General features: G+C 32.4%; 6 protein-coding genes and 1 pseudogene across 7 annotated transcripts, besides 8 other annotated features; all 7 read left to right on the plus strand.

Annotated features, from left to right (window-relative positions):
- Positions 1-1653: 1653 nt before the first annotated feature.
- Positions 1654-10774: a mobile genetic element.
- On the plus strand, positions 2285-3154 carry TVAGG3_0391440 (phage tail repeat-like family; the record flags this gene model as incomplete). The annotated part of the gene is made up of 1 exon (XM_051232380.1): positions 2285-3154. One exon carries the CDS (start codon positions 2285-2287, stop codon positions 3152-3154), a length of 870 nt encoding a protein of 289 aa, XP_051102110.1.
- On the plus strand, positions 4548-4700 carry TVAGG3_0391450 (uncharacterized protein; the record flags this gene model as incomplete). Its single annotated transcript, XM_051232381.1, has 1 exon — positions 4548-4700. The coding sequence occupies one exon, from the start codon at positions 4548-4550 to the stop codon at positions 4698-4700; it is 153 nt and encodes a 50-aa protein (XP_051102111.1).
- TVAGG3_0391460 (uncharacterized protein) lies at positions 5735-6552 on the plus strand (the record flags this gene model as incomplete). The annotated part of the gene is made up of 1 exon (XM_051232382.1): positions 5735-6552. A coding segment is annotated over one exon (818 nt), but the record flags the coding sequence as incomplete, so codon positions are not given.
- TVAGG3_0391470 (uncharacterized protein) lies at positions 7088-7333 on the plus strand (the record flags this gene model as incomplete). The annotated part of the gene is made up of 1 exon (XM_051232383.1): positions 7088-7333. The coding sequence occupies one exon, from the start codon at positions 7088-7090 to the stop codon at positions 7331-7333; it is 246 nt and encodes an 81-aa protein (XP_051102113.1).
- TVAGG3_0391480 (uncharacterized protein) lies at positions 7498-7845 on the plus strand (the record flags this gene model as incomplete). Its single annotated transcript, XM_051232384.1, has 1 exon — positions 7498-7845. The coding sequence occupies one exon, from the start codon at positions 7498-7500 to the stop codon at positions 7843-7845; it is 348 nt and encodes a 115-aa protein (XP_051102114.1).
- Positions 9011-9949, plus strand: TVAGG3_0391490 (organellar and viral DNA polymerase type B; the record flags this gene model as incomplete). The annotated part of the gene is made up of 1 exon (XM_051232385.1): positions 9011-9949. The coding sequence occupies one exon, from the start codon at positions 9011-9013 to the stop codon at positions 9947-9949; it is 939 nt and encodes a 312-aa protein (XP_051102115.1).
- Positions 10775-16242: 5468 nt separating the features above from the next.
- Positions 16243-17336: a mobile genetic element.
- A 1012-nt stretch (positions 17337-18348) lies between these two features.
- Positions 18349-19187: a mobile genetic element.
- A 360-nt stretch (positions 19188-19547) lies between these two features.
- Positions 19548-19609: a mobile genetic element.
- A 118-nt stretch (positions 19610-19727) lies between these two features.
- Positions 19728-19836: a mobile genetic element.
- A 389-nt stretch (positions 19837-20225) lies between these two features.
- Positions 20226-20334: a mobile genetic element.
- A 141-nt stretch (positions 20335-20475) lies between these two features.
- Positions 20476-20584: a mobile genetic element.
- A 107-nt stretch (positions 20585-20691) lies between these two features.
- TVAGG3_0391560 lies at positions 20692-21602 on the plus strand (annotated as a pseudogene). The gene has a single exon. A coding segment is annotated over exon 1 (911 nt).
- A 395-nt stretch (positions 21603-21997) lies between these two features.
- Positions 21998-22835: a mobile genetic element.
- The last annotated feature ends 325 nt before the right edge of the window (positions 22836-23160 follow it).

Genomic DNA, 23160 nt, shown 5'->3' on the forward strand with positions numbered 1-23160 from the left:
GAATATGTTTTCTACCAGAGGAGAAACAGAATGTATGAGCTCCAGTTAAAGAATGCTATGGAACTCAACAGGAAACGTAAGAGACTAGGCGGACATTAGATTTTTACATATAGTAAAATGGGTTTCTTCAGTAAGATAGGAAACTTCTTTCGAAATGTTGGAAGAGGTATATGGAATGGAATAAAATCTGTCGGAAGAGGAATTTGGAACGGTGTCAAAATATTGGTAAAAGGGTAGGTCAGTTCGTTGGTATTATACCTAAAGACCTGAACCAGAAGAGCAAGCTCCTGTTATACAACAGCCTGAACCTGCACCACAGTCTAGTTGGCAACCAAATCCAACACCTCAACCGTATTAAAAATTATATTTTTACCGTTCGATAGTAGTTGTATATGAAACTAAGTTCTAAGTAAAACGCATGGTATAATGGAATTATTCTTTTTCTTCATCTGTAGTAAACCATACTTGAAAGTCTGAAATACTTCCACTTGGTGGTTCGTAAACTTTGTAGGTTTTTTCGTAAAGTCATTCATCAGACATAAGAAAGAGTTTTGCGCACCAGAAAATGAAGCATGAACAAAATAGCATCTGGGTCGAAAATATTTTCATATGTTCCATTAGGGTTTTCGACTTCATAAAAGTCTGGGTGTACTGGATATGCTGCAGGCTGATTTACATCCTCATAAATCTATACCATGCCAAGTTGTTATATTTTGTAGAAATATAAACGTTTTCTCCAAGGTCTTCTATTCTATTGATTTTAACAGTTGCATTTTTCCTGTCATAAATAATATCGAGATGGTATTCTCCTTCGTCAATGTTATACTGTTTTGCATATTCGATATAGATATCGTTTATTTTTTCTTGAAAAGCTTGAAGAGTTGTTTCTAAGTTTACAAGCAAACTAACTTGTAAAAGTTTTCCCTGTTCAAGATTTCTCATACATACGTTTTTCTTTGTTATAGTATCGAACTTCAAAACCGACCGTAAATGGGAAACCATGTATGGCTTCTGAAATGAACTTCATTCTACGAAAGCCAATAGCTTTTGTGACAGATGGATCTCTTAGCCATCTTAATGGGTAGTCAAAACGATAGCCTTCATGCTTTACAGTCTCTGTCTCAAATTTTGACCGACATTAGTAAAAAGTTCATCTAATGGTTTAGTTGTAGCAACTCTTGAATTTTCTTTTCTATTGGAAGCATATTTTATCTAGAATAAAAATGTCAAATGAAACAGCGTCTATGAGAGAAATACAACACAACCGACAACTCATTATGCAAGCTCTAAATAAGAACAAACAAACTTTTCAAACTATTCTAAGATATCTGAGTCATTGAAAGAAGGAAACTTAAAACTGACATTAAACCCAATGACAGATGAGTTTCTATTTCAAGACAAGAAGAACAATACTGTCTGTATAAATCCAACAAAAGGAACTTTAAACGAGAAACCTATAAATGAACTTCTTTTGAAAGCAGATGTTGACAACAAAGCTGACAAAGAATATGTAGACGATGCAATAGCAAAAGAAGAAGAAAGAGCTAACAATGCTTATGCAACAAAAGAACATACTCATCCTGAACTAGCAGACAAAACATATGTTGAAATAAAATGTCAAGTGAAGTGACAAGAGCTGAAAACGAATATTCTAAAAAGACTCATACACATTCTATATCTGAAATAACAGACTTACAAGAACCTTAAACAGTAAAAGTGCCGTTGGACATACACATACCATTGCAAATATTACAAACTTACAAGAAACCTTAAACAGGAAAGTGCCGTTGGACATACACATTCTATATCTGAAATAACAGACTTACAAGAAACCTTAAACAGGAAAAAGTGCCGTTGGACATACACATACCATTGCAAATATTACAAACTTACAAGAAACCTTAAACAGGAAAAGTGCCGTTGGACTACACATACCATTGCAAATATTACAAACTTACAAGAAACCTTAAACAGGAAAAGTGCCGTTGGACATACACATACCATTGCAAATATTACAAACTTACAAGAAACCTTAAACAGGAAAAGTGCCGTTGGACATACACATACATCTTCTGAAATAACAGACTTAAACGTTAGCCTTGAAAAAGAAAGCAGATAAAACATATGTCAATGAATATACCAAAGTTTGATAGGAAAACAAAAAATATTGAAACTATTGTTGTGACTTTCTGTCAATGAAGAAAATAAATATTTTAGATGGCAGTTTGTACAGTCCTTAAGAAATGGTAATACGTATAAACTCATTCCGAAAAATAACAATGAAATGTATGTAAGCTATATAAAGAATGATGGTACACAAGTTAAAGTTCCATTAGACAACAACTGCTACTTAAACTTATATGGAGACGAACAAAAGAAATATTTCCGAGTTTATGAAATGGCAGATATGACATTGCCTGACCCAGCTCCAGCACCATATTATTATGACTATGTAGATGACGAAGGAACACTACATGCAGATGAACAAAAGCAAACATTATATTTAGATTATTATAGATATAAAAGATATAATGCAATAGAAAAAACGAGAATAGTATATTATTATATAGATGACAGAAATAAATATTATAGTCAAGATTTTACCTACCCTGAAAACATAAGATTATATTATAAAAAATATTCTTACACAAACCAGAAGAAACCTGAAATAGTTGCACTATATTTTAAGTTCAAAAGAGACAATCCTATAATGTCTCATATGTTTGATTTAATGAACCCAGTAGGTTCTATTTATACATCTATGGAAGCAAGAGGTCCTCAAGTAATGTTTGGTGTTGGTGCATGGGAACAAATAGTCGACAGGTTTTTGTATTGTGCAAACTCTTCAAAGGAAACAGGTGGAAGTAAAACGATTTCAGGTGAAAATTTACCTGCACACAGTCACTACATAGATTTAAGTACATCTCAAGCAGGTTGGCATAAGCATAGATATTGGGATTGGTCAGGAATGACAAAAGGTCAAGGATATGATGTTAAAGACGACGTTAAGTTTGCTATAAATTGTTACTGGGATGACACTCAGGGAAAAGGAAACCATACACATCACGTTTCAGGATATACGCAAACAACGGGACAAAGTAAAGAATACATGCCACCTTACATGACAGTTTACGCATGGTATAGAATTGCTTAGTCGTCATTTTCAACTTCTTTAGCATATTCGTCAGGAGTTGTCTTATATTTGTTAGGAACTGTCTTTGAAAGTATACCACCTTGAACTTTGACAAGTTTGAAACGAGGTCTGACAATAGTAGTTTTATCTTCTGCTTGCAGTGTGTACATTTTGCCATGTTTGCCTAAAACTTCATAATATTCTCTTGTATACTTTCTTCTATTTTTACGAACACGAATGTGAGTACCTGTCGGGTTCCCATTGTTGTCATAGTCAATAGTATTTTCATATGGGTCGCGTTTAGGTATTTCTATTTTTACTTTGTCACCTTTCTGAAGTTTGAAGCCCGGCATTCTTTCTTGTTTGTCTCTTTTGACTAAATTATTAAATATATAGTCTTTCTCTAAGTCAGGGTTGTTTTTCATTTCTTCGGGGAGTGGTTTCCCAAACCTTTTTGTTTACGGCTATTGTAAATATTTAAAACTTGTCTCATCTTTGCCATGGAGAAGTGTCTATATTTGTCGTCATATGACATTTCATTTGCTTCACCACCTTGTGGTTGGTTTAAGTCTCTTAACATTTTTATACAACCGTCAATGACACCAAGAGCAGAATGGTTTTGGTCGACAATGAAACATTGGTTTACATTTTTTGAACGCAGATAGTTTTTTACATCATCTGATTTGAAAGAACTTTCACAGTCAGATGTCAGTTTTGTTGGATGGTATTTGTCAACGAATATTGTCAAAGCAGTTTTCACATCTAAAATATTTTTGGACCATAATGGTATGGCTTCACAGTATCTTGTGTTTTGACCGACAAATATTAGCCAGTATGGTGGTCCATCTGTTCTAACTCTCGGAATGTTTTCCAAGATATCCATAAACCAAGCATTTGGTGTTGAACTAAAAATTTTTATCATGAGTGCTTTCTTTGTTGCTTTAGAAACATAGGGGTCCTTGTTTGGATTCGTCATTTTTTATCCTATAAGAAATGGGTTTATTTGGCGCATTAGCAGGAGTTGCATCCAGATTTTTGCCCGCAGTGGGAACAATAGCCAGAGGTGTATTTGGAGTTGGAAGGAAGATTTTGAGTACATTAGGTATACTTAAAGAGAAAGCACAACCTATTATACAAACTGTACAGAAAGGTTGGGATGTAGCACGAGATGCAACAAATCTTATTCCAAATCCTGAAACAAGAGGAAAAGTTCAAGGATGGATGGACAATGTAGGAAGACAAGCAGGAAACTATTATAACAAAGCAAATGACTACTATAACCAAGCAGGACACTATATGGACCAAGGTGAAAGATTCTTTAACAGAGGATATAACCATGCACAACAATGGGTAAACAATAACCAACCTCAACCGCCTCAAACGTGGGGAATGTAAAGTTTTTTACTGAGATGAAATGAACAATACAGCATTGAGACAAATGGGTTCAAGATGGATTTGTCGGCTTCCAGCAGTTACACCACGTGTTTGTCAAGTTCTTCCTATACCTCAGGAAGTTTTAGACCGACTTAAAAAACAACAACAACCAGTTGAAAACAAACCAAACTAAAATTTTTTACTGAGATGAAATGACCGAAGAAGTTGAAACGGTAGATTTGACACCACAAACAAAAAGTTCAGAACCATTGTCAAAACCTGTCAAAGAACTTACAGATGAAGAGAAAAATTCAATAATAGAAAGTGCCAGGTCTGGAAATACAAACCCTAACTACAAAGTCACTTTTCATAAAAATGGAACGGCAAGTATCTCAAAAAAGAAACAGACTCTCACAAATAAAATATTGAAGTCTGAAGGAGCTTTCGAGACAACAGATGGAAAAGTTTACTTCACTGACCAACAGTTCATTATAGAACATCTCATTGACTTAGAGTCGAAATATTCTAAACTTTACAACAAACACAAAAAGTTGAAAGGAAAACAAAAACAAATGGCATATGATATTTATGAAAGATGTTGACGACACAACTGTTCCTGCAAGTGAAGTAAAGTCAGAGAAACCGAAAAAGTGACGAAAAACCGATAGAAGAAGAAAAACCAAAAACTGAAGATAAAACCAAAACCAAAGTTTAGTTTCCAAACTAAACCAAGTCAACCTTCATTAGCTGGTATGGGTTGGCGTCAAAGACTTATGGCAGCAGGCGGTTATGTAAAGTAAAGAAAAAAATATTTTTTTATTTTTATAAAAATGCCCCATATAGAATGGATAGAAAATCTGCTAGAATAAAAGCAGAGTTGCAAAGATATGGTTGGAGAGTTTCGAAGAATTTTAAATATAGGAAGGGAAGACCCATAAAAGTCTATGACAAACTGGCTGGTCTGACCTACGAAATGGATTTGGAAACAGCACGTGCCAATTATCCAAACAGACTAGAGAGGTTAGAAGAAGAACGTCTTATGGACATGCCTTTCGATGTGTTAAACATTGCATGAAGTAAAAATTTATTTTTAAAAAGTGACATTTTTTTATTTTATTTGAAATGTACGCTGAGTTTGTTGGAGAAGACCGTTGGGAAACTTGTTTGTTAGATGAGAAATATGAAATGGCATACCATTTTAAAACAATATATTTTTACATATATTAAATGCTTCAGGTTGAAAAACAAAGAACAAAAGTAGCAGATACAAAACCGTTAGACTATATCTTTACAAATGCTGGTAGGACTATTTCAGATGAAGAAATTTCATCCCGAGTATACAGGTTTGACTATCCAATTCGTTGGCTTCAAAGTCCTTCAGATGCAAAGGCAATAGGATTTAGAAGAGTTTTGTTTTCAAATAGAACTAACGCATTTATGTTCGCAGTATATTTTCATGGGCAGTATAAAGGTTCTGATGGTCTAATAGACAAATTTGACGAAATGAGAATCTTTACAGTTCGTTCAGACGAAAGTCTTGAGAAAACTCTAAATGACTTTCAAACTCAAATGAACAAATATTATTGGGAATTTCAAGAAAAATACGACTCTTTACTAAATGGAACATACTATCTGAAACTAGAATATGACAAGATGAACTCCACCGTTTCATTTCAAAAGATTGAAATTAACCCTCCAAGAGATACAGAGTTTTTATTTTGGAAAGTAGACAAACGTTCTTGGGCACAATTTCTTCGGTTACTAAACCAGAACGAACCATTACCACCAGATGGTCCATTTAAATTTATACTTCCACCAGCAGATTTGACAGTTTATAGAAACGTGTTTGACCCTCAAAATGTTATGTGTCATGCAAGTTTCAGTTCAAGCAACAATAGTTTTCTATGTATTGGTAAGGACTTTTATGACTTTGCTTCTAAATTCTACGAACCACCTAGTAACAGTTTCTCTGACTTTCAAGTTTGGTTCACAACAAATGGTGTGCAACATATTATTCCATTGTACTATGACTTTTATCTCGAATTGTCTTTCATCTATAACTACGGAAAAGTGCTGAAAAAGTATTGAAAAATAATGTTTATGTTAGCATGTTAGATCTAACACGTTTTCTAACCACTTTTCTAACATCGTAGAAAACTCATGAAAACAATTTATTTTTGACACTTTCACAAAAAACATAAAAAAGTGAAGTTAAAATGAGATGTTTACTGAACTGGTTGGATGTCGCCTTCACAGGTTATGTAGAACGGCTGACCCGAGAAGTGGAACAGTGCTCTGAGAATTTGTATAATTCGTGGAATTGGACTCTCTCTGTTTGGAAGTAGTATCCAAGGACGCTTGGCAAAGAACTTTATAATGGCTTCCTTCTTTGCTTGTTTTATGTCGTCGTAGGCTGTCCCGTCTGGTACCTCAATTGGAATTCCAGTCGAAGTCTCGAGATTCAAGGCAGCCCTTCCCGTTATCCAACCGCTAACAAGCTTGCCTTTTACATTCTGCCTGAGGAAGTCTTTAACAAGCTCGTTAATTTCAATTAGGTAAACTGCCTCATCTAATGGCTCGATGTTGTCCATTGCTACTGTCAGTAAAAGTACTGCTACTGTCAGTAAAAGTACTGCTACTGTCAGTAAAAGTACTGCTACTGTCAGTAAAAGTACTGCTACTGTCAGAAAAAGTACTGCTACTGTCAGTAAAAGTACTGCTACTGTCAGTAAAAGTACTGCTACTGTCAGTAAAAGTACTGCTACTGTCAGTAAAAAGGAAAATTTGAGAGGGTTTTCGACGATAAAGTACTGCTACTGTCAGTAAAAGTACTGCTACTGTCAGTAAAAGTACTGCTACTGTCAGAAAAAGTACTGCTACTGTCAGAAAAAGTACTGCTACTGTCAGTAAAAGTACTGCTACTGTCAGTAGCAGTACTGCTAGTAGCAGAGATTTTTATCGTTGTGGTCCGACGGTTAAGCCACAAACGGATGTCCGATGTACCACCAACCGAGTCCATTCCCAAACCAGAGGAACCTAAAGAACCACAACAGTCTCCTCAGCAACCTCAGTTCCAGCAAGTACCTCCGAATTTCTACCAATTTCCACCTCAAGGTTACTACCCACCACAAGGCTTCCCGAACTACCCTCCTCAGCCTATGCCTTACTTCCCCAACCCTTGGATGTTCCAGCAAGCTCCACCCCAGCAATTCCAATCTCAATCCAAATCGAAGAGAGACCAAGAGTTCGAAGAAGGTCTGAACCGCTTACGCAAAGAGTATGCCACAGCTCCAATTGAGAGAAAGTTGTTCCCGGACCAAAAATATAATTTATGTTAGAATGTTAGATCTAACACGTTTTCTAACACGTTTTCTAACCTCATGAATTTTCATGAATTTCCTTAAGATAGAAAAAATAAAGTTAGTTTTATTTTGTATTTTTTTGTATAAAAGATATGATTTCAGGGATTTTTTTGACGAAGTGTAAACCTTCACTTCGTCAAAAAATAACAGTTATCTAATGAAAAAGTGTCATTTTTTCATTTGACGAGAATGTCGGGTAGATGGTTAGATCTAACCTGTTTTCTCACCTGTTTTCTAACCTCTTGAATTTTCATGACTTCTTCGTAAATGTTTTGTCAAGACTTCTTCGTAATGAGTGTAAAGGACCCAAAAATATAATTTAGGGTAGATGGTTAGATCTAACCTGTTTTCTCACCTGTTTTCTAACCTCTTGAATTTTCATGACTTCTTCGTAAATGTTTTGTCAAGACTTCATCGTAATGAGTGTAAAGGACCCAAAAATAATGTTTAGGTGAAGAGGTGAGATCTCACCTGTTTTTTCACCTCTTGAATTTTCATGACTTCTTCGTAAATGTTTTGTCAAGACTTCTTCGTAATGAGTGTAAAGGACCCAAAAATAATGTTTAGGTGAAAAAACAGGTGAGAAAACAGGTGAGATCTCACCTCTTCACCTCTTGAATTTGTCATGAATTTCCTTAAGATAGAAAAAATAAAGTTAGTTTTATTTTTTTATTTTGTATGTAAAGACATGATTTCAGGGATTTTTTTGACGAAGTGTCAATCTTCACTTCGTCAAAAAATAACAGTTATCTAATGAAAAAGTGTCATTTTTTTGTATTTGACGAGAATGTTTAGGTGAAGAGGTTAGATCTCACCTCTTTTTTCACCTCTTTTTTCACCTCTTGAATTTTCATGACTTCTTCGTAAATGTTTTGTCAAGACTTCTTCGTAAATGTTTTTTCACCTCTTTTTTCACCTCTTTTTTTACCTCTTGAATTTTCATGACTTCTTCGTAAATGTTTTGTCAAGACTTCATCGTAATGAGTGTAAAGGACCCAAAAATAATGTTTAGGTGAAGAGGTGAGATCTCACCTGTTTTTTCACCTCTTTTTTCACCTCTTAAATTTTCATGAATTTTCCCGAAATAAAAAAAATAAAGTTAGTTTTATTTTTTTTATTTTTTTTATTTTGTATAAAAGATATGATTTCAACAATCGGCACAACAGCAATACAAACAACAGCACCAAACTCTTTAGTCATGAATCCAACATCTATGTTAGTAGAGATGAAAAGCTTCATTCCTTCTTCATATACTTTTGAAACAGAAATCCAGAAGATAAAGCAAGAACTTTTAACATGTAATTTAGACTGTAGTGCGAAAGATGAAACAAATGAACAGTATCTTTATGAAATGCAGGACCTCATCGACCATTTACCCAAATTGCCTGAAATCCAACAACAAAAACTCACTATTCCTGAATTCGACGAAATAGAAGTCAAAGCAACTGACTCAGTAGAAATAAAGAAGTTCATACGAAAGGTAAACTATGAGTTTCTAGGATTTCATTGCAACCATAAGGTTATGGACAAAGATTGCGATATGGTATATAAGAATGTTTCTGACATATATAAATCTGAAGAATTTAAGACCTACGACAACTTTGTTTCGTTAGTTGCTGAATGTGTATGGCAGATAAGAGATAAAGATAGAAGAGGCAAAGTATGGAACAAACAAATAAGACCCGCTATGTTTGAGATGAAGAGAGCAATTGACGCTTTAGTTGTTTTAGCTGGTAAGGTTTCAGAATATAACGCAAAAATGAACCCGCAATGTTCTAAATGTAAAGCAGCAATGAGGAGATATAACTACTCCGTCAAAGAGATAGAAAGAATGAGAAACGACTATGCAGATTTAAAGAAAGAAGCAGAGAAGCTGGTAGAAAATAAAATGGACATGTTAGCATTTCTGAACAAAAACTATCCAACAGCAGAAGATTTCCTTCTATCTGACGTCAAGAAGAAATATAAAGAAACCTTCGGCATAGTTAAAACATTCGATGTACTAAAAGAAGAAATAGAAGCTACAAAACTGTTTAAAGTCTCACGAATTCATAACGTTTACCATGTAAAACGCTTATAAAATAACAGGTGAGAAAAGAGGTGAGAAAACAGGTGAGATCTCACCTCTTCACCTAAACTTTATTTTTGGTCATTTACAATGAAGTCTTGACAAAACATGGAATCTCTTCCCTCGGAAAACCGAGAGAAGCAATCATATGACAAAGTCTTGACAAAACATTTAAGTTCGATGAAGTCTTGAAAATTCATGAGTTTTGTGTGTTTTAGACCATGTTAGAAAAGAGGGTAGAAATGAGGTTAGATCTAACCTCTTCACCTAAAATATATTTTTGGTCATTTACAATGAAGTCTTGACAAAAACTATCCAACAGCAGAAGATTTCCTTCTATCTGACGTCAAGAAGAAATATAAAGAAACCTTCGGCATAGTTAAAACATTCGATGTACTAAAAGAAGAAATAGAGGCTACAAAACTGTTTAGAGTCTCACGAATTCATAACGTTTACCATGTAAAACGCTTATAAAATAACTGGGGTAGAAAAGAGGTTAGAAATGAGGTTAGATCTAACCATCTACCCTAAAATATATTTTTGCTGAATTCCGTATGAAATTTCATGATTTTCGAGAGTTTTAGACCATGTTAGAAAACAGGTGAGAAAACGTGTTAGATCTAACATGCTAACATAAAATATATTTTTGGTCATTTACAATGAAGTCTTGACAAAAACTATCCAACAGCAGAAGATTTCCTTCTATCTGACGTCAAGAAGAAATATAAAGAAACTTTCGGCATTGTTAAAACATTCGATGTACTAAAAGAAGAAATAGAAGCTACAAAACTGTTTAGGATTTCAAATATACATCGTACAATTCATGTAAAACGCTTGTGAAAAAAAGAGGTGAGATCTCACCTGTTTTTTCACCTCTTTTCTCACATGGTCTAAAACACACAAAACTCATGAAATTTCATACGGAATTCAGCAAAAATATATTTTAGGTGAAGAGGTGAGATCTCACCTGTTTTTTTCACCTCTTTTCTCACATGGTCTAAAACACACAAAACTCATGAAATTTCATACGGAATTCAGCAAAAAATTCTGAGTAAAATAATTTTTAGGGCATGTGTCAAACCGTTGAGTTTTCACAAAATTCCAAAAATAACGTTTACCATGTAAAACGGTTGTGAAAAAAAGAGGTGAGAAAACAGGTGAGAAAACAGGTGAGATCTCACCTCTTCACCTAAATGCAGTTCAAAGTGGCCCCCCCCCCCCCTTTTTTTAAAAAAAAAAAATTTTTTTTGAACTGCTCCGTATAGAGCAACTGTTGTGGAAAGTCAAGAAAAAGAGTTACAACAGACCAAAACAGACCTAGTAAATGCTTTCTTAAGAACGAAAAAGTCAGGTAGGACATTACGCTGCAGATGGAACATATGTGCCAGCTGGTGGAACTTATATACACAACCCTCCAAGAGAAAGCATTTGCACCAGGACTACCTAGAATTTATGGTCACATGGGACAAGACACAGCATATGCACCAAAACCAACTACACACCAACAGTTCAAAACCCTGCACAACAACCAACAGTTCAAAATCCAGCACAACAACCAACAGTTCAAAATCCACCACAACAACAACACAAACAGAGCAAGGAATAAAAGAAAGTAGAGAACAAGGAAACAAGATTCTTAAAAATGCTTAAAAGAGAGTGGTTTCCAGATAGGTTGACTTAGTGACAGATATAAGAGCTATTAGAAAGTTCAAGGATGGAAATACTGACCCGACCTATTAGCTTTATGGCTCAGCACCAAAACGGATATAATCTCAAACCTGGAAAATACAAGCTCGTAAGAGATATGATTTAATAGCATATCATCCAAATGACATGAACGAATTTACTCCGAGATATTTGATGTCAGGCTAAATACAATTCCAACTTTCGTCATGAAACGCGTAGAAAAAATAGGAGACGGAAACGAAAAAAGAACACAAGGCTTATGAATCCGAATGACGTATAGATAGGGAAATTGTTGAAAACGGTTCTGGAATATATGACAAAGCCAGCAGATGAGGTACAAGAAACTTCCACAGGAAGAAGTTCGATACAACAGAATGGAAGAATATAGTTCAGCAACAAACAGCTAGAAAAGAGCCTGAAGGAAACGAACAAGTCCTCCTTTGAAGAACTAACTCACAGAACTAGATGAAGATTTGGAACAGCGAAAAATCTTGAACCCTCAAACAAGATATGAGGTGGAATATGGAATCTTTCTCCAAGAAGTCTAAAAAAAATCGGCTGACACAGTAGAAGAATATTCGAAAAAATTTTTCACCGACATAAAAAGACTGTCAACACAGATGAAGATATCACAAGAATGGAAGAAACTGAAAAAAAAATGTCACAAATACAACAAGCCATCTATGTTACTTTACCGCAGCAATTAATCGTTTCAATTTTCGGATGACACTCGGTGACAGATGAATGGTTAAAATTTAAGAAAACATATAGATAATGAAACATTGTTTAAAGGTGTCATTGAGCTAACGCAGAATGAGAATCACCTATGCTTTGTTTCTGCAAGGACGATGGAACTATACATACGATGGGTTCATAATAGCTAACCCGGATATTGGTGGTTTCTATTAAACTTACAACCAAATTTCAAGATAGTTGTAAGAGATATGAAGGTCATGGTGAACAAGATATAAGCTGGTAATTTTCAGCCGCGCTTTAATGGCCATGAGAGTATGAAAACATTGCAGATATTTGGACCATATGAAATGTAATCATGGCTGATGGAATATAATCACCTGACGTTCTAAAACTACTTTATGCTCAAAGAACTACACAGAACGATAGAGATGGTATTATTTGGTGAATAGTTTAGAAGGAAGTTAGGGAGGGAGAAGGTAACAGAACCTATTGGTACATGACCTTGCAAACGAAAGTTTGACGAAAATGTCCGATAAAACTTATATTGCTAGACAATGAACCGAAGAAGGGATTGAATATTTAAGAAAACTCAAATGTTGTGATTCAAAACTATTTTTTGAAAGTCCGCCATAACTTTAATGGTACTATTTCAGCGTGTACAATGAATACAAAAATTCTAAGAGTGCCACATAAAATAGTACTTTAGACTTGAGTTAATGCTACCAAGCAAATGTTAAAAAGATGACTTTAGTGTTTTGATAATCAAAGATTAAAATCATTATTGTCTAAATCAATAATCATAACGACAGAAGTTAATGTTTTTTCATCAGTGCTTTAAATCCACTTTTAAAAGTATACCTCAAAATCAAAATATCAAAAAAAAATTGGCCGATAGGTTTGGCTTTAATTTTTGTCTGCTTTTATGATTTGATATGGATGTTATAATTTTAAAAGTTGAGCCAAATTCACCAATAGATTTTTGAGATTTGCAAATACTCAATAATTTTCAGCGTGTTATCTTTTATTAAAAGAACTATTTGGTTTCAGTATCATATAAATTGATATTTACTTTCTATTTGAACCTTCATTTAGCTAATGATTTAATAATACAGATTTCATCTAGTCCTTATAAGAGAATTTTGAATTTGTTATAATAAAAAAACAAACAGATATAGCTTACACATCTATAATAAAGATACCTTTTATAGAAATCAGTATGAAATTTGTTTTTTGACACGTAAAGCTCTCAATTCATTATAACATGTTTGTCGATTTTTATATATTTTTCGCTTTCATTATCTATGATATTAAAAATTATGTCATCAGAATGTGAAATAATTAAACAAATGCCCTGCGGGAAGTATTTTATACTAGAATTTATAAAAAAAATCACTGTACGTTTAGCCTACTGGTTATGTCGTGGGGTTCAAAGGCAATGTGTTCAAATCAGTAAGCACCCGTTTTTTTTATATTTTTTAACAAGTGAATATAACTTTTGATCGAAATCAATGAGTTACATGAATTATCATTTATCTAACTACAATTAAATTGTGAAAATATACTATCCAATATTAGCGTTTAATAAAATCAAAGATTATTGACTTATATTTTGAAAGTAATCTAAGCAGAATTTAGATATCCAATTCTAAATATCTTCATGCTTAGATGCTAGATAATATATTCTTATTTGAAAAATTTATAATGTTATTATTTTCTTATTTGATATTTACTACAAGCAGAAAAGCATTTATATTGTAAATTAACAGATTATGATAATTATACTCGTTTTTATATGTTCTTAATGAAGAATATCAAACGTATTTCTATGAGTTTTAAAAAATGAAAAGTTTTAATATGGCTAATATATTTATTATCATTAATAGAATAAAAAAGTTTTTTTCGCATATCACTCGATGATTTACCTTCGAGTTTTGTAAAATTTCCAAAAAATTTAAGGAATGCTCTTTGAATTTCTTACCTATAAGCATATTATCTGCCGTATTATTTTTCGCTAATTGTAGAATTTTATTTAATTTTAATAATTAACCTTCTAAGCTTATTGAGAGATCACATTGTATATTTGATACGTAGTACATATGCTAAATCTGTGAATTAGATTGTAAGATATTGAACAAACGTTCTTAAACATTTTAGATTTTAGGGAATTACTGAATTAAACTATATTTCTTATATGATATCTTCATGTTTGGATGCTTTGGGTATAATTTATTGGGCTTTTTCTATCCAAATGTTTGGCAATGGTAACCCAATTTCTAACAAATTTATGATGGAAAAATTTATGACTTTTATGGAGCCGAAAAAAAAGCATAGAATGAATAAGACTATTAAAGATAAGCTGTAATTTGATTGTGAATTTTAAGAAAAAGAATTTGGATTAAAATTTGAAATTCTTTTTTTTTGAAAATTAGCCGAGATATGCTTAAGCTAAAAATTACTAGAAGCGGTGTGATATAATTTATATAAAAAAACTCATAATTGCCATTATTATTGGTACATATAAAGTCAAATTATAATTTGCAGTTATGCTTTAATCAAAACTATATTGAAACGCTTTGTCACATCCATTAAAAAGGCTGTCGCATATAAATCCAAACATTTGCTTGGTATGTACTTTTCCATTTTAACGTCCTGATTGATATAAGCATGTTTTACACTTTAAAATAGTAATTATAACAACCTGTACACCATAGAAGTAGGCTATAACAAGAAAAATTAGATTGACATCGAATAATTTCAAGATTTAGAAACAATTGTAGCTTTCTCAATTATCTAGAGTTAAAATTCATTTATAATGAGGTCATATATTTTAATTATCTTGTAATAAGGGTTTCGTTTTGCGAAAAAAACGTACAATACGCAATTTCGCTAAAAAAAACATTTAGCTAGCAATTTCGACCTTTGACTCCACTCAAGACGTCACTTTTTTAATTTTGCGGTATCATATTTTTGGAAAATCTTTATGAATATTATATAAAAAGTCTCTTTAATATCTATATTTCATATTTTTATCGATTTTTAAAGTTTTTGCGAAAAGTATTCAATTATTTTTGCTATTGGTCGGGTAAATGTCAGATTTGCGACATTTTCTGATTGATATTCAGATTCTACGTTATATTAGTAATTTATGCTTTACATGTATTTTATATAAATTTTTATTGAATTCAAATATTCAATAGTTTTTTTATGCTAGATTAGTTGTATTATTTAAATATATTATATGGCAACCTTTCTTTCCCCTGTCCTAATAAACGCATTTTGTAAAAAAAATATAGTGCATCAGTTTCGAACTAGCGTCCGCAGTACCCAATAGTAAGGGGTAATAACCATTCGACCATTTGCCACGTAAAGCATCGCCGGATTTTTTTGTATTTAATCACTCCCAAAACACTGTTTTGGCTTATTGGAAGCATATCAGACATAATCGCCATAATCAAAAAATCTATATACCCAATAAGTAATAAATTTGTCGATATAGATTTTCCATAAAATTAGTTTTTAGTCTGATCTTAAAATAAATTTAATTTTTTATAAAAAAAATCACATTTAAAAGTACCTTTTTAGTAGCTCGAAATCCTGTTGGTGGATTTCGGCGTACTTCAAAATTAGCTTTTCTTCTACATATGCAAGCTATATTTTAAATATGGGGCAAATCGGATCGGCGAAAGGAGTTTAGTTACCTTTATAACAAATAAATTAACTCATCATTAAACGAAATAAACCACAAAATATAGTTAGCTATAGTGTATATATGTTGATATCATAATTATAAATCCGAAATATAAAACAAAAGATATGAAATAATAAAAAATATCGTGGAAAAAGAAACTCAAACAGGTATTTCATCTAACTCAGAGGTGATCTGGCTGTATCCAGCACGGCGATTTGATTCTATTAATTTAAGTGTCCACTGTAAGGCCAAATAAGGTCTATCGTCGTCCCAAAAATATTGCTCGAGATGGTGTTTTACTAAGGCCCAAAACTTAAAAAACACAAAAAAATTAACTTTACTCTTTTGAGATCCTTATCAGATATGCATCAATTTGATGCAGTATCGCAGTTCAAATCTGATTTTTTAATGTAGATGTACTCTAACATCCTTTAAAAAATGCAAAATGATATTAATTAAGTTTTTCATTTCTGTATCATACACGAAACAAAATCATTTATTATACTAAAATTTATCAAAGTTTGATTAATGAAAAAATAATATCTAAATTTTTACATTGAGTCGGCTATTGATATGGTTAATATTAAATCTTTGTAAAAATTGGCATTATCCAGAATAATACCCACTAAAATACACAATTTTTTTAAAAAAATTTTATCAATTGTTATGGTATATCTTTATGATAATGAAATAAATGCTTATTTTTCATAAGTAAATACATAATTTATGCTTAAACACAAAAAATAACACGAAAATTTTTGGCCAACATATCTAAACTAAGGATAATGGTTTGAATATATAAACAATAATACTTTGTCCAGGGAATTAAATTTGTGCTATCCAATTGTCAATTCTTTGAATTTTTTTTAAATGCAAGATATCCCGGCATTAGCCTCAATAAATATATATATTATGCATCATAATATTAGTTTGTAATGGCATTAAAGCGAAATTCCTAATTTCTTATCAATTAAATTCCTTGAAAAACATTGGAATTAATGATTGGAAATAGGTCAAAAAAATTCCTAATATAAAACTTATACTTAAGATAAAATTAAAATTCGAAAATATCTATTTTTCAAAACACGCATCCAAAAGCGAAAAAATTCGAAAAAATCATGTTCTTATAAAACTCACTGATTTTGCAATTTTTATGAGATTTGAAGTGATAGAATATATTACCATCTTATTGAAACATATGCTTCATTGTTGTATTCACATAATATTAATCAGAACACTAGGAAAAGTGGATTTTCGAAAAATGACGATAACGATTATTTGCAAATCGCCTCTCAATTTTGAGAGACTTTCAATTTTTACAGTGGACCCTTAAATACAAAAATCCCGATCATACAAAACCCGCAGAGAACAAAATCGGAGATGAACAGCGTCTTGTTTTTGCCGCCTAAAATGCCTGGTTTGATTAAAGAGACGTAACGTTCGCCAAAGAAATTATTTCTAAGATAATTGCAAGATACGGATACATTAAACTGGCCTTTTGGAAATAGTCTTATCTGGTGTGCAAATAATTTCTTGAAATTAGGGCTATTCGCTGGGCGCATCCAGACCATAAAATGTTCATTTCGTATTTCTCCAGGGAAATCTGTGATTGGAGACCTCGAGCATCCATCTTGATTTTCCTGTATATCCGTCATTCAAATTCTTGTATAATTTATCAATTTCACCTTTCCAGGCAATATTAGTTTCCGAGAAATTATATTCGCTTGGAAATGTGTAATAATCTGTGAAAAAGTAAATTGGATATAATCCACATGGTGCGAGTGGATGGTTTCCTTCTTTTTCCATTGGAGCACAATTTGTCAATGATTTTGGCTTCCTTCCATGAAATTGTTCGCGATCTATGGAAGACTCGAATCTAAAATGGTTCTGATAAAAGTTATGAAGTTCATAATAGAAGAATTTTGTTCCTTTTAATTCTTTTGGAATATCGAGAGTTATTGTAACAGTTTGACCATCTTGGCACTTGTTATCATATCTTACTTTAATTTCTGTGAAAGTAAACCGGGTTCCCACAAGAAATATTCCAATTAACAAGAAAAACGCGAATAAAAGAAGAAATAACTTGGTAGGCTTGTGATCAATCATGATATGACACCCTCTGATTTCTTGCTAGCATATTGGATGAGTAAATCTGCACGAGTCAATTTCTGAAATTTCCATTGACGTAATGGAAAATCAATTGATCTCAAAAAGTGGGAATTGTTTCAAATATATTCAAAACTGACAAACAAATTGGCTTTTAAAAACATATAAACATGTTATAGGGAACTTCTGCATAAAATAATTGTATTCAAATGTGTTGTAAATAACCGCGTACTTGTTATAGACCGAAAATAGATTTTTTCGGTTTTCTCTTCAAATAATTGAAAGAATGATACTATTATAAGTTTATTATATTATATAGCATATAATCATGCTATAGCCGAAAATTATAAGTTTTGAGAAGATTGAATATAACACAAATAAATTTGAATGTAAGTTAAATTGCTTGTTGTTTTTAATAGCTATTTAATGAGAAATCCAATATTGCAAAATTCAAATTGAATGATTGAAAGAACAGAAAAAGTCATTCTTTTCAATTTCGAATATGTTTCATTGTATTTATAATTATATGACAAATAAGATATTTAAACTTGATTTTTGAAGGAAAATTCACAAAATTGAATAAATTCAAATAATTTTTATTCAAAAATAAACTAGTTATTTGAGTTTAATACTAATTATCTATTCAAACTACAAAGTTTGTAATTTAAAATATTTTGTGAGATCAGATTGAATTAATTCAAGGTTCTTTTCAATTAATATTAATGACCATATTACGCATTTTCGAACATTCTAAACCAAATATATAAAAATGGGAGACGAATGTTAAATTTGCTAGACATGGGGGAGTTGTCTGCAAAGTTTTAGCTCTTATCTCTAACAAAAAATTAATTTTTAAAAAAATGACCGAATACGTTTCACAGCGAGAAAAAAATAAAAGGCAAGATAGAATTTTCTAGACATAAAAAGAGTTGTTTACTGAGTTTTAGCTCTTATCTCTAACAAAAAATTAATTTTTAAAAAAATGACCGAATACGTTTCACAGCGAGAAAAAAATAAAAGGCAAGATAGAATTTTCTAGACATAAAGAAGTTGTTTACCGAGTTTTAGCTCTTATCTCTAACAAAAAATTAATTTTTTAAAAAAATGACCGAATACGTTTCACAGCGAGAAAAAAATAAAACTGTACACTGATTTTCATTTTCATTTCCAGTCACTTTACTTATTATTTTTTCTTTTTTTCATTTTAATTATAAATTATTTCATAATACGTTTATTTACGTTACCATTTTCTTTATTCTTTGAATTCCATACTAGACACTTATAGAATATTTTGATTGTTAACGTACTTCATTAGAATGAATCCTTACAAAGGGTATGTCGATCGAATTTACCTAATTGGTATTTCCAATCAGATTGAAGAAGGTAAAATGACATGGGAAGAAGCTTGCACCCATGTTCCCATCACCCTAACCCTGTTATATACGAAAACGATAAAAACAGTTTGACAGAAAAGTGACACCTTTACGTGTCAAAAATATAAAAAGTGATATTTATTCATCATTATCTTCTTCATAATTTATTTCATATTCTTCGTCTTACCAACAAAGATGGGAATGTGAACAATTGCGGGCAATTTTTAGCCATTTTGGCTTGGAACTAGAGCCTGCGAGGTACATGGATAGTATCAGTACCTCACAGGCTCTAGTTCTCTATATGGCGCCGAGAAATTTTGGTGAAATGTGGTCGCATTTCACCAAAATTTTTTCGGCGCCATAGGATGAATTGGAGGGTGAGAGATATTATTTCATACAATACTACTCTCACCCTCCAATTCCCAGCCAAAATGGCTAAAAATTGCCCGCAATGTGAACAATTGCGGGCAATTTTTAGCCATTTTGGCTTGGAACTAGAGCCTGCGAGGTACATGGATAGTATCAGTACCTCACAGGCTCTAGTTCTCATATGGCGCCGAGAAATTTTGGTGAAATGTGGTCGCATTTCACCAAAATTTTTTCGGCGCCATAGGATGAATTGGAGGTGAGAGATATTATTTCATACAATACTACTCTCACCCTCCAATTCCCAGCCAAAATGGCTAAAAATTGCCCGCAATGTGAACAATTGCGGGCAATTTTTAGCCATTTTGGCTTGGAACTAGAGCCTGCGAGGTACATGGATAGTATCAGTACCTCACAGGCTCTAGTTCTCTATATGGCGCCGAGAAATTTTGGTGAAATGTGGTCGCATTTCACCAAAATTTTTTCGGCGCCATAGGATGAATTGGAGGGTGAGAGATATTATTTCATACAATACTACTCTCACCTCCAATTCCCAGCCAAAATGGCTAAAAATTGCCCGCAATGTGAACAAATTGCGGGCAATTTTTAGCCATTTTGGCTTGGAACTAGAGCCTGCGAGGTACATGGATAGTATCAGTACCTCACAGGCTCTAGTTCTCTATATGGCGCCGAGAAATTTTGGTGAAATGTGGTCGCATTTCACCAAAATTTTTTCGGCGCCATAGGATGAATTGGAGGGTGAGAGATATTATTTCATACAATACTACTCTCACCTCAATTTTAATTACTTAAACTCATTCTATTTTTTTGACATGTAAATGTCACTTTTACTGAGATCTGACACAATGTCAGATCTCTTTTTTCGTATATAAGAACTTCAATCAAATGATTTCAAATATTTAGATGTTTCAAAATCTTTTTTACAAAATCAATTTAGCTTACAGAATATCCCATTGCCTAAAGGCAAGAAAGGTCGTAGGGTCAATCCCTACGACCAAATCAAAGCTCTTGCTGTGATACATGACCACTGGGCCTTTCCCTGTGGTCAAACAAAACAATGGAAACGTTTGAAATTACAACAATTGATGTATCTTATAGAGAAGTACGCAGATACTTCAAAGAAAATCATTCACCAAGACGCGATTAGAGCATGCCGGGCCAGAAACAGCAGTAAGATATTGGGCGCTTTCACCCAATCTTATCTGGCACGCAGATGTTCATTATTTTAGGGTGTTCGTGGCCAGTATATTTATGGCATAATCGACGATTTTAGCCGCAAAGTCCTAGCGTGTATACAAATACCAGATATGCTAGCAGCGACGACAGCGAACGTTGCGGCTTCCGCCTTCATTGAATTTGGCGCCCCTTATTGTTTCTGGACCGACAACGGTTCAGAAAATAGGGGCGCCTTTCAAGATCTACTTGATCTTTGGGGCGTCCAATGGCGGCATACAGACTCTCATTCTCCCTACCAAAATGGGAAGATTGAGAGATTCTGGCCGACATTGGAGCGCTGCCAAAGCATTCAGGCTATTCCTGCCTTTATTTGGGAGTACAATAATAACACACCGCATAAGATCTCCCAATTAATCCATTAACTGGAACAAATTACACGCCAAATCAAATGTATCAGCTGAAACCGAAATACACAAATGCAGATACAGAAAGGTTGTGGCAAATATGGGATACAGATACAGGCATGACCGCTGTTGACACATTCACAGCGTAATAATAAACATAATTTTTTAATTTCATTTTTAACAAGTTTTTTTAAATGTATGTAATGAATAGTTCATTAGAATATGATAATGCACATTGTAACAGAATAGAACAATCACCAAATTTTTTTTGAAATTAAAAAATAAAAGTAAAAAGTATAAAGTAATCGAACCAAAAAAGATATTTAAAAGAATTTTGGAAAAAAACAGAATAAGGATAATGATATTATTTTAGATACACAATCGATGCACTGAAGAATAATCCGGTAAAATGATGATATAAATTAGATTATTTTACAAGTAGCTAAAAGAATAAAACTATAATATAAAATAAATGAAGTTTAATAAACAATAAAGGTTAAATAAATAATAAAGATTTTTATTTTATATCAGTATTGAGAAGAAGTAACAGCTGACACTTGGTAGACAACTTCTTTATGTCTAGAAATTCTATCTTGCCTTTTATTTTTTTCTCGCTGTGAAACGTATTCGGTCATTTTTTTAAAAAATTAATTTTTTGTTAGAGATAAGAGCTAAAACTCAGTAAACAACTTCTTTATGTCTAGAAAATTCTATCTATTGCCTTTTATTTTTTTTCTCGCTGTGAAACGTATTCGGTCATTTTTTTAAAATTAATTTTTTGTTAGAGATAAGAGCTAAAACTTTGCAGACAACTCCCCCATGTCTAGCAAATTTAACATTCGTCTCCCATTTTTATATATTTGGTTTAGAATGTTCGAAAATGCGTAATATGGTCATTAATATTAATTGAAAAGAACCTTGAATTAATTCAATCTGATCTCACAAAATATTTTAAATTACAAACTTTGTAGTTTGAATAGATAATTAGTATTAAACTCAAATAACTAGTTTATTTTTGAATAAAAATTATTTGAATTATTCAATTTGTTGAATTTTCCTTCAAAAATCAAGTTTAAATATCTTATTTGCCTATATAATTATAAATACAATGAAACATATTCGAAATTGAAAAGAATGACTTTTTTCTGTTCTTTCAATCATTCAATTTGAATTTTGCAATATGGATTTCTCATTAAATAGCTATTAAAAACAACAAGCAATTTAACTTACATTCAAATTATTTTGTGTATATCAATCTCTCAAACTTATAATTTTCGGCTATAGCATGATTATATGCTATATAATATAATAAACCTATAATAGTATCATTCTTTTCAATTATTTGAAGAGAAAACCGAAAAAATCTATTTTCGGTCTATAACAAAATAACCGCGTACTCACCTAAATTGTGAGCTTGCTATTAAGATAAAAAATATTAATGATATATCACAGATACCGTATAAAACAGACGAATTGTCAAACGTGCATTGAAAACATAAACTCCTTTTTTTATTTAGGTACCCTATTCAATTTCTATCGTCACCATATGGAAAGGTCAGGCCCATATCATAAAACATTAAGTTTGGACTTACTAAGACATGTAAGAATTACCTTGCTTGTATAGGGGCATTAAATACTTTTAGATGCTAAAATCTTCAAAATTAATTTAAATTTGATATTCAAAATATGCACGAAAACGTAAATAAA

The sequence above is a fragment of the Trichomonas vaginalis genome, chromosome V (genome assembly GCF_026262505.1).
Source record: "Trichomonas vaginalis G3 chromosome V, whole genome shotgun sequence".
NCBI lineage: Eukaryota > Parabasalia > Trichomonadida > Trichomonadidae > Trichomonas > Trichomonas vaginalis.